The sequence below is a fragment of the Cariama cristata genome, unplaced genomic scaffold (genome assembly GCF_000690535.1).
Source record: "Cariama cristata isolate BGI_N322 unplaced genomic scaffold, ASM69053v1 scaffold36133, whole genome shotgun sequence".
Classification (NCBI taxonomy): domain Eukaryota; kingdom Metazoa; phylum Chordata; class Aves; order Cariamiformes; family Cariamidae; genus Cariama; species Cariama cristata.
In genome coordinates this window covers 517-12,257 of record NW_009608436.1, presented here as the reverse complement: position 1 = coordinate 12,257, position 11,741 = coordinate 517, and the positions used below count along the sequence as shown (strand labels likewise).

The 11,741-nt window shown below is 43.2% G+C and overlaps 1 protein-coding gene across 1 annotated transcript; it reads left to right on the top strand.

Annotated features, from left to right (window-relative positions):
- The first annotated feature begins 733 nt into the window (after window positions 1-733).
- GBGT1 (globoside alpha-1,3-N-acetylgalactosaminyltransferase 1) lies at window positions 734-6,768 on the top strand. The gene is made up of 6 exons (XM_009697121.1): window positions 734-795; window positions 1,739-1,801; window positions 3,185-3,235; window positions 3,334-3,369; window positions 5,444-5,578; window positions 6,037-6,768. The coding sequence occupies exons 1-6, from the start codon at window positions 734-736 to the stop codon at window positions 6,719-6,721; spliced, it is 1,032 nt and encodes a 343-aa protein (XP_009695423.1). The 3' UTR covers window positions 6,722-6,768.
- The last annotated feature ends 4,973 nt before the right edge of the window (window positions 6,769-11,741 follow it).

Genomic DNA, 11,741 nt, shown 5'->3' with positions numbered 1-11,741 from the left:
TGTCACAGGTCCCATGGTTCACAATGTGGGAGCCTTTACTTCCCCGGGGAACAGAAAAGGGATTAATTTGAGCTTTTAAGGTAAGACAGCTGAACTAGAGGAAGTTGATTTTTATGGCTGTTGAAAAAAGTGTAATTTCTTTGACTTACAGAGAAATATCGTTACCTAATCTGCATTATTATTGTCACATAATGTTTCTTTGCTTGTATCAGACCTCAGTTTACCTTTCCCCTACATGCATCTTTGGAGGGAGCTGTCTCTGGCAGTTACTCTTCTGTGAAAGATGGTGTTTATCAGCTAAAGGCATAACTGTATTAGCTCTATGTATCACCTGATATGATTGCTTTTGGTGAGTTTATTAGATTGCAAAGGGTGTGTGCTTTAGATGAATACATGGAATCTACAGAAACTAGAATCGAATCAGAAAAGCGCTCCCCATGCACTTATAACTATGATTAGATCTCACTGAAATGGAGCAGTTTCTCAGACCATTTACAGGAACTGCCTCAGTGACTAAGTGGCTTGGCTCTTACAGTCTGGTTCCTTCCGTGTTCCTGATGTCGGAGAGACTGTATTAAAATGAAAGTGCTTGGAGAGCCTCATGCTCCTATGATAAAATAATCAATTTCTCTCATAGTGAGGTATTTATAGCCAGTTTCTCTTGTGTTTTTGTTCTTTGCACATTGAAAGCTGCTGGGAGTAAGAAGTTGCCATTCCTTCTACTCTAGAAGACATGATTTCCAGGAAAGTAGTGGCATCTCTGGTCGGTCTGTCTGTTGTTACTGTATTTATCTGGTAAGCATTTGCTGGCAAGCTTGGTCATATTTAAAATATCCTGTCTATACTGTGGTAAAAGCACAGTAGCAGAAAAATATAGGCAGTGCATTTTATGGAAAGTCCCTGTTAGAGCTGTAACAAAGAACAGTAATTCGTATAATAGGTAAAGTAACACTAGTAGAGGGAGAAACCTCTGAAGGGAGAGAGAAAAAAAGACCAATTGTGTCTAAATTAGGCTGCTAACACCGTATCTGACTCACAAACAAATATTCAAGTATAGAATATTCCAGTTACATTTCAGTTCAGGCCTTAAAACAGGTCTTTTCAAATAGTCTAAACTCACGCCAAGGTAACTAGGGATAGCTTTGTAGCTATCAAACGTGGTAGCTTTCAAACATTGAGAATGTTTGTAGCTTTGAGTATACTGACTACTGAGTATGCTTTACAGATTCTCTTGAGCAAGCTCAAACACTATTTGAAAGGAATCTGAGATCAGGCATTTCTATTAACTATTAAAGTATTAATTTGTCTGCTATGCAAATTAAAAGGCACACACAGACCATTTAAAGTTACAGGAATTGTCAGTATGTCACATCAGTGTATATTGCATATTTATCCATTTTGGGCATAGCCTTATGTGTCTTAATTTGTGTACGCTTTTCAAAAATGTGTACACCTACATTTTGCAGACCACTTGATGTAAATAATAGTACTTAGACCTGATGTTACAAGCTGAATGCTTCTGGACTCGCTTTGTCCTGAGCTTCCCATTTATGCTTTAGTAGCAGTATATTACATTAAAACGTGGATACACTGGATCCTATGCTAATTAGTAAAGTAGGCATGCAGTTAGCTAGAGTTACTTCTCAAGATCTATGCCAGATTCTCAGAAGATCTTGGAAAATCCTAGCAAGATACCTTTTAACATTGCCTACCTTAAAATGTTTCTTTGTTATCACAGGATTACAACTGGGAATGGAAAAGTGCACTACCTCCCATATTACCTTCCTTGCCCTGAAATCTTGTAAGTATCCCATTTTTATACGTAATGAATAACACAGATCATTGTTACAGGAGCTGTACTTCACTGACAGTATAAGTAGTTATTAACAGGTAGTCACTTTTTCTTTATTTTATTAATCTATAATTAGTTACGTATAAGTAGTTATTAACAGGTAGTCACTTGTTCTGTATTTTATTAATCTATAATTAGTTATTCTCTTAAAAGAAAATGATAATAATGCAACCTTTTCCGTCTTAGTCTGCTTGCCCTTCAGGACAGCTCGGTATTTTTACAGCGTGAGTGAGGCCTTGGCTGTGGGTCACAGAGACCGTGACTAACAAGTTAACATTGGCTTTATTATCAGGGTGTAATCACACACGTGCATATATACACACAGGATCTCACTGTGCTTTGGGATGTGGATTAAGTATCCTAGCTTGTTAGATGGGGAAACATAAGTCAGAGAGGTGAAATGAACAATCACATAAGGAGTTCTGGCGGAGTTAGGAATAACCCCCCAGTCTCTTAATCATGTTTTTCTTCACTCTATGATCTGTGCTTTCCACTCACTTAATGAATGTATTTGTGTTGTGGCAGCACTTGAGTTGTGGACCAGAAGCCTGCTGTGGACAAATGAAAGGGGTAGCTGCTTGTCCAGAAACTTTACAGTTTAAGGACTCAGCTTCATTGTGTGATGCAAACTAATGTACAGTTAACTGACTTAGCATGGGTCCCAAAAGCTACCTTGAAGCTGCATAAATGAGAATTTACACTGTGGAGGGGCAGGTACAGGGCCTAAGTGACCTCACTGCCATATTGGACCACAGCTGTAACATGACAAGCCACAGCTTTTCCCATCCTTTATCATGACCTACTGATCTTGTAAAAACAAAACTAAAAAATGCAAATAGAAAATATGATCTCTTATAGAAGCATTTCTGATTATTTCAAGCCGTTAAAAAACATTCTGTCTGGTAAGATGCTTATTTCTCTGAACACTGTTTAAAGTGTGATATATTTCAGGTAGTTCAGCCCTATGGGTGAACAGGAACAGTTATGCAGGGAACAGAGCACATACATGACCAGTACTGGCAGTCCTCAACAAGCATGCATTTCCCTGGATTTTGATCCCTGAACTCTTGATTTACCCACAGACTTGGAGACCTCCCAGCATCTCGCTGTCCCTGTTCTGTTTCGTGCTCGGTTTCAAAACTGTTACTCATCTGACAGCCTTTGAAGGTGCTTACAGGCAATGTCTAACTCTCTGTACCGGGCGGAGCAGTGTGCACAGCAACTGGAGCAAGGACTTGGATAGCTGTCAGTACAGCAGCAGGTGCTGAAGCTGAACCTGGTTTGTATTTTAGGAAAAGCATTACAATCTTTTTTTTCCCCCTCAAAATGCAGCTCCATGAAACTCCAATATACAGAAGAGAAGCTAATCCAGCTTTTCCCCCAGTAAGTAGTGGCTTTTTATTTCCTGACCTTTAAACTGCTGTTCCTGTCTTTCGGGCATATTCATGTATTATTCAGTGGCTATTTCTTCCTTTTTACAGATTATTTTATCAGCAGCCAAGAGTGCTGGCTCCAAAGTAAGTTTCTTTGTTTGAACTTTGTCATTTGTTTCTGCTGACTTTGATTTGGGTGCTCTGTGGCACTCAAGTTTCAAAGTCTTGGTACACACTGAACAGTACCTTGTTCCATGACAAGCCTAACCACATGGGTATGTCTATAGCTGTCTGTGCTGCTATAAGATTGAGTTTAATCACTGTATACTTGTTAACATACCTACTGTAAATTCCCAATTAATACATTAGTACAAACACACAGCCTGTCTACATGGTTGCTGCCAGGAAATCTCTGTGAGATCGGAGATATATAATAGCTGGAAGACAGTAAGAAATACCTTCTGGAACTGTGTTGTAGCTGTAACCAGCTGTGGGAAAGCTTTGAATCTATTTCAGGGCAAAAACAAGCAGGTGCCTTGCATGACCTTCAGCAATGGTTTCAGCTAACCTGCTGGATCTTACACTGGAACAAATTGCAGGCACTCACACAGACAAGTCTCTGTGAGAAGCAGTCAAACCAGTGAGTTTAAACAGACATGGAAGGTTTCAGGCAGCAGCAGCTAAGAAGTGACTTAGGCAAACGCTCCTTGTCAGCTCATGTTTGGTAGCAGTCGCCTTTGGTCCAGCTCCTATGACCTGACTCTTATCTCTAGCAGTTCACCTTCAACAGCCACCATTTTTTTTGCATATTAATAAACACATCCCGTTGGTACCTATATTCCCCCCCCCTCCGCTATTTCAACAGGACGTGCTAGGTCTGAATATTTCTCTCTTCCATATTGGAATAAATTAATGTGCAAAATCAGCTAGTATATACTGGACTAAAGGAGGAGAGAATCTTGTAGCTTTTAGCGCTCTAGTCTTCTGAAGGGAGTTCACTAGCACGCGCTGAGAGGATGCATACCATGGAAATGAGTCATTGGGAAATCCAGTGCAGCCCTTTAAAATGAATGGAAAAAAGCCAGGCTTAGAGAAGTAAACATGCAGATTTTCTTCTCTGTCCTTAACTGAAAAACGATAATTAATCAAGAAAGAGAACAGCTTAGTTAGTACATTTTCTACAAACCAAATTCTTCTTCCTGTATAATTTAATCTTTTAATCATATGCATTACTATAGGAGGGAGTGAAATTGTTATTCTCATATCCACTCAGACCGAAAGTATTAGATCTGGGTTAAAGTGTACTGGTGCCTCAGCCATCTAACTGCTCCCCACAGGTCCCTTGGTTTAGTTCTTGTGCTCTTATTGCCTTGGGAGTGTGTCAGATGGGAGACTGCTTCAGCCTCCAAGTGTGGCTATGTGCCGTGCATGACAAATTTCATTAGCAGAGGACTAAAGATCATGGCCTGGGGTGAATGTGAGCAGGGTAGGGTAAATTACACATCATAAGTGACATCTTGTTTTAAAATCAAAATGGTAAGACAGAAACCCTGAAAACAAAGAAGGAATTTGAAATAGCATTGCATAGCTGTACTAGGGCATAATCAGACTCTGCTGCATGTATATTCAGTATTTCCACTACCCACACAGGAGATTAAGGATTTTCTATAACTTTGTTACACATTTGAATGCTGGCTCACATACAGAATTTTAACTTATATCTGAATGTGTTAAAGCTATATATAAATACTGGAAAAATAAACTGTCATGCTGCAAGCTGTGTCTTAATAACACAGCAATGGGGTATATTTTTATAGTAATCTTCATATTATTACTTGTGTTTTAATCTGTATGTAGCAATCTACATCAGACTGAGAGAAAATATGCATAGCTTCTCACTCTGTGAGTTCAGTGGTCATTAAACTCTCCTCAGCAGAAAAGTCCTGGGAGTTTAAATGAGATTTTACTAGATCCTCGGGTTTTTGCGAATTCATTAAACAGTGCATAATTTCATCCTAGGAACTGAAATGTCCATGCTCAATAACCTTAAATAAGAGGGCAGAGGAAAAAGTCTGAAGATAATACCATCTATAACGAGTTAATGCTGATACACACACTCTTCTTCTAGCTGCCTTTTTAGTGTTTCTTTCCCGTTTACCGGCCTTGATACCAAGAGGAACAGTTACATTTCATTATCATTCCCTTTGTTTTCCTTCAGGCGCCAGGATGTGCTGACAGTCACACCGTGGCTGGCCCCCATCATCTGGGAAGGAACCTTCAATTCTGAGATCCTAGACAGTGCCTACAGGCCACTGAATCTCACCATAGGGGTCACAGCCTTTGCCATTGGAAAGTAAGTGAACCATTCAGTGGGCACAGTTCTTGGGTTGATGTACTTCCTCTGTGGAAAGATCATTGTGGCTTTTCTTGTCCTCAGCAGAGCTGAAATCTGTCCCAATCTGTAGTAAGCTTTTATGCCCATGTATTGTGTCCATAATCATACAAGCCTACAAGATAACAGGCTTGGCACCTAAGGTACCTGAAGCACTGTCAGTAATTTTGAAGAACTAGCATGTGCCTTGGGAATTAGAGCTGTAGAGAGGTGGTTGGTTGGTGAAAGCAGGGATAATCCACTTGTTCCTTGCCCTCCACTATACTTTACCTATTGCATACGTAGTGTACAGATCCTTGCAGCAATAGCTGGTCAACACTCTTCATCCCTTGTCTTCTTCCATTCATTAAAGTACCCTTCATAATCCACCATGCATCCCCTTGTCTCTGCTGTGCTATTCACATGTTGTGTCTGCACAGATACACCAGGTTTGTGGGCCGCTTCTTGGAGTCAGCAGAGGAACATTTCATGAAAAGCTATCGGGTGAACTACTATATCTTCACTGACAACGCTGAGGCAATTCCTGATATCCAGTTGCAACCTGGACGAAGATTTGTTATTGTCCCTATCAAGAAATATTCCAGCTGGCAAGAGATCTCCATGCGCAGGATGGAGGCCATAAACAAGCACATAGTAGAGACGAGCCATCGGGAGGTGGACTACCTCTTCTGCCTGGACATTGACATGGTGTTCTACAATACCTGGGGGCCTGAGACCCTGGGTGATATCGTAGCAGCCATACACCCTGGCTATTTCAATGTACCTCGAAGCCAGTTCCCTTACGAGAGGAGGAGCTCTTCAGCAGCCTACATCCCTGATGGAGAAGGGGACTTCTACTATGGAGGAGCAGTGTTTGGAGGGCTGGTCAAGAAAGTCTATGAGTTCACCAAGACTTGCCACATGACCATCCTGACGGACAAAGCCAATGGGCTCATGGCAGCCTGGCAGGAAGAAAGTCATCTCAACAGGCACTTCCTCTCCCACAAACCTTCCAAGGTGCTTTCTCCAGAGTATTTATGGGATGACAGGAAGCCAAAGCCCCCCGAAATTCACCTTATACGTTTTTCCACAGTGGATAAGAACTACAAAGAGATACGAGATTGACTATCTGATCCCTGCAGAGATGTCCTCCACACAATCAAAGCCACAGAGTATTAGCTCCAACAGAACATGCCCCACCATGATTTTTTTGTTCCCAGTGTGAACAAACTGAGAAAGGAACATGTGGATAGTTTCTCTGGGGAATAGGAGTCTTAATGCATTTCAGAAGCAACAGCCAAAATAGAGGTGAGAATGAAAAGGTTTTTAGGTTCCTAATCTTTGTAAATACAAGCATCCAGCTTGAGGCTGCAGTACACAAAATGGCATCCAAAAGCCCAGTTATCAAATACAAAGCTGTCCTTATAGCAAGGCTGCAGATGCCTTTGCCTGAGTCTTTTCCTGAGGCCTAGCAGAAACTTAGCAAGATCAAAATGGTATTTGACATTCCTGTGGAGAAGGAGAACTAGAGCTTTAGTAAAGACCTTTTCACTTAAAAAAAAGAACTTTGCAGGGCAATAAATTTTCATGCATTGTGATTTAAACCCACACCCTGTGTCAGGATCAGGAGGAAACTTGCACTCGGAGCAAGTTATCCCTGATGAGTGTGCAGCAGGATTTCTTGGACCTTCTCAGCAGAGACCTGGTGCCAGCCATTGCCAGTAAGAACCCTGGTCTGACAGGACAAATAGTGTGAATTCATATAGCAGTTATCTTCCAAATTCCAATCTGTGTTTTGGAGGCCTGAGTTTAGACAGAACTGGCACAGCTCAGACCCGGGCTGAACTTCTTTGGGTTTATTTCAATCACAGATGTGCTCTGAACCTCTTCCCTGGTTCACATGTCTCTGTAGATCATGTAATCTTTTCCAGCACAGAAAATCTGGTATTGAGAGGTTCATGTTCCTATCCATTGCTTCAGTCCTTTCCAACTTTTCTAAGCTCTGTGAAATAAATTGGCTAGAAGCTGCTGGAACTGACAGTAAGAGCTGATGCATTTCCAGCAAACAGAGTGATTTCATTTTATAATGAAATGCTTTAGTGAAACTGTGAGTTCAGTCTAGAGCTGGAAGTAGGCCGGGGTTAAGATTGTCTTTGCGTGAATGCAGTGAGAAGCTGAACCGGGCATTTTGCAGCCTTTAAAGCACGACAGCTCACTCGGGTGAACAGGCCGGGGGGGGCAGCCCAAACCCAGGGGAACAGCTCCGGCTTGCCAACGACGACTGCATAATTGTCAACTGAGGTCACAGCATGGAGGTTCGTTTGCCACCTCCCTTGCTGCAGCACGTCTGTCATAAACATCTTCTCTGTTACCTCCCAAGGCATGCTACCAAAGGGCTGTGCAACTCTGTGCCATGCTCGTTTAATGTGAGCAGGGAGAGAGACCACAGGGAGCAGCAGAGAATGGCAGCGCTGTATGGCGCGGAGAGGAGAAGCAGGGGTGAAAGGGCTAAGCTGACTGTTTCTAAGGGAACAGGTTTTTTTTAAAAAAAAAAAAAAAAAGAGAAGGAGAAAAAGGCTCATTTGGCAAGAGAGGGAAAATGGGGAAGAGGTGCCTGACTGTTCTTGCTTCTCTTCACATGAGAAAATTGCTGTATGGCAGTGTATCAAGTATTCAAAGCTTTAGGGCCCCACCACTGATTGCAAATGACTTAACGAGCCATTTCAGTCCTGCGTGAGCAGGCTGAAAATGGCACTTGCCGGTGTCATTGTAGGCATTTCATCTTCCAGAAGACTAATTAGAAAAGCTTTCATGGTACCTATAATAAAGATAAGGTACACAAAATACCTCCAGCCCAAAACCTCTAGTGGCAGCTGGGTCTGTGTGTTATCCAGCAAAGGGTCTACCATGTTTTATTTTCTCCAGACTGTTCTTAGTGATATGGTGCTGGAGGAAAACAGCCCTCAACATAACTAAACCAGAACTGAATCCCCTGTGAAGATGTCTGTTTGGTAAGCAGGCGCTTCATCTAAGCCAGAAGGGTGAAGAAAGATCCTTATCCAAATATTTCCAAAAAGATATATTCCCACCAAACCCAGGATTAATACTGTGTATTTCTTATTTGTAAAACAGTTAGTGTCCAAAGGCCATGACTGAAACTAGGGTCTCATTATGCCAGTTGCTATATACATGCATATGGATTCTTTTACAAACCAGAAGGAACTATCTAGTCTGATCGGTGCAGGACAAGCCAGGTAATTTTATCTCTTGATATAATTATCAAGCTCACAATACATGGCTGTGCTGTGCTAGATCTTGTAGAAAAGCATTCAAATCCAATAAAAACATGAAGTTATATAGTAGCCACAAGTCCATAGATCAGCTGTGCCAATGGCTAATTCTCTTTATGCCTTAATTCTGCTCTAAACTGCTCTGTGTTTGCTACCTGTGTTTGCAGCCATTGGGCTGCATTCTGCCATACTAAATTACTTGAATTCCTGTGCAGATATTCATAGCCTATACTAAATCCACCATGAGAGGAAGTTCTCCAGCACAAATGATGCGGGACAGAGGGTGGTCTGTGTTTCTGGGGTACCTGTTCTGAAAAACTTCTATGAAAGGCTTAGTCCCCAGCTCTGCTTCCTAGCCACCTTTTGGGCGAATCCAGGACCCTGTGATTGACGCGGTAATGGCCTGATTTGTGCAGTGCCAAACATGTTTATCTTCCTGGCAGGCCCGCAGCTTCTCCCCAGGGGAAGGTCTTGTATCACATGTTATGTGACACAGTTCTGCTCGACAGGGCTGTGATTTGAAGCAGTACCTAGGAACTCCCTGTGTCTCCAGGGAGCAGAAGAATGTGACTGCAGAAACACACTCTCCAGTGCAGTGTGGGAGATGCTCCCTGAATCAGCTCATGCCCTCCTTTCATTAATAAAAGCCTGGACTTCTGCTGTCATCTCCTGCTGATTAATGCCCTTCCCCCAACACCAGCAGCAAGCTTTCATTTTCTCATTTGGATTGTGCAGCCTGAGGCTTGTGGGTAGAGCGGGAGCTTCATGAGGACCTACTTTCTGGTCTGAATTCCCCACCAACATCCATTGCTCAGTGGAGAAAATGAGGCACACGGTAGCAAGGCAGCAGACTGGCACCCCTGCGTGTGAGGTTTTCCTCCGTTCGCCACAGGGGATAACGCTGTCTCACGTGTCCTTGTGCCACGGGAATTTGGACTTGGAAATAGGCACGCAGTACTGCATGAAAAAAGAATCATCACGCGTAAATAAATTATCAGCAGATTTACACTGCCTGAGGATCTGATCATGCTTTCAAGGTATTTCTGACACTTTGTCCTTAACCAAGCCTCACATCAGTAGCTTGTTGCCTTCCCAAGGGCCCCTTGTTCCATCCGTCCCTTTCCGCTCGGCTGGAACAGACTCATCATTCATTGTCCATCTAATTTAAGAACCCATCTGACAGGCTTTTTCTTTCCTTGTCCCGGCTGGTGACTTGCATGGTGCATTCATCCCCAAAGGGAAAACTTCTCTGGGGTGCAAGAAACAGAAACTGCCAGTACTGAATATGATCCTAGGTGAGGCCCGACCGTGATGCTCTTGTTCTCCCCACTGATAGGGGAAGAATCATTTCCACTAAGCCAGACTAGCACCCTTTTTCAATCCTATTCAGATGTCCCTTAACACTCCCACGGGTGGTGTTGCCTGACGTTATTGACCAGAAATACCATTTTGAACCACTTTGATACGCAGCAATAGTTACGAAAGGACTCGCCTGGTCAAACCTTCTCTGTGTGAGATCTGTGGCTGAGGGGCATGGAAATGAGATGGGCTTTGAGCAGACATGGATGAGGAAGGATGAGAACATCAGTTATATATTCCCTGCACAAAACCAACTTTGGGAATAGCCATGTGCATCTGGCTGGCTTAATGCAGCTCCAGCAGCACGGTGGTGGAAAGGAGCTGGAAGGCTGTGACCTCCCTGCCAGAACAGCTGGTTTTACTCTCCTACCCTTTGTCTTACCTGGTTAGGCTGTGGTTTTTCAAGGAAGGGACTGTCTCTTGTTCTGTGTCCGCACAGGGACTACTCTCGGTTGCTCACAAGTGAATGAGAAGTGCACAGAATGAGTTTCTTTCTCAGTGGGGATTTGCTCTAATCTCAAAGGGCAGCTCTCGGCACCAGGGTTACTATTTTCTCACTTGAATCCCCCCCCTGCTCTGCTTCACCTCACTGCTCCAGCAAGTCCCCGTGGGCTCCTCAGGGGTGAAACATGCAGAGGGCAACAGCTGCCTTCCAGGTGGAGTGACAATGACAGCGATGGGCGCTTTCAGGGACAGCAGGAACTGGAGAAGGGATTTACAGGAGTGGGTTGCACTTTACTCACGCTAAATCCCCAATCCTGCAGTTCTGCTCCACGTGTAGGTCCACACAATCAAATAATTTCGGAAAGCATTGCTAGCAAAACACATCGGAGGAGTGACTTTTAAATGTCTGCCTACCCACCCGACTCCCTCCTTTCTCTAAGTGCAAGAGTAATGCTGTACTGACTTGACTTTTCTTGGGCTATATTTAGATTAAACATTGATCCACCAAATGTCGCTGTTTCATGTTAAACTAGTATAAAGCCATATGAATAGAAAGGCAGTTTTAACTAGCAATCTGCTGCTTGTATGCCCACCTCATCCCCCCTGCCCTCCCGCTGAACCTTTAGCTAATCTAAAGCACGTCAGATGAGTACAAATTACTTTTAAAAAGTGCTTCATTCTGTTGGTTTTTTTTTTTGTAGTGAGTTTTGCCAGCAGCAAATTACATAGTTACAGACCTTTTGAAGTATGTATTTTTCCCCCTGTTCAGCACTGACACCGTTACTATAATTAGACTGATGTTGCTCTGTAGGAGCATCTAGTGCCAGAGGGAGAGCCCTGGCAGCACCTTTTCCTTTCCTGGCTGCGCTCCCCATCCAGAGCTGCTGGCTCTGCTGGCCTGGAGCCATGGAGGAGCGGGACGGTCAGGTGGGATCACAGAGTTACAGAATGGTTGGGGTTGGAAGGGACCTCTGGGGATCACCCAGTCCAACCCCTCTGCCAAAGCAGGTTCACCTAGAGTAGGTTGCACAGGATCACGTCCAGGGGTTTTG

What these genes read in the sequence shown, in the direction of transcription:
- GBGT1 (XM_009697121.1), top strand. Translation starts at nt 734, where the DNA reads ATGATTTCCAGGAAAGTAGTGGCATCTCTGGTCGGTCTGTCTGTTGTT. An exon ending in GTTGTTACTGTATTTATCTG is followed by an intron (nt 796 to 1,738) that starts GTAAGCATTTGC and finishes TTGTTATCACAG; the next exon opens with GATTACAACTGGGAATGGAA. An exon ending in CTTCCTTGCCCTGAAATCTT is followed by an intron (nt 1,802 to 3,184) that starts GTAAGTATCCCA and finishes CTCAAAATGCAG; the next exon opens with CTCCATGAAACTCCAATATA.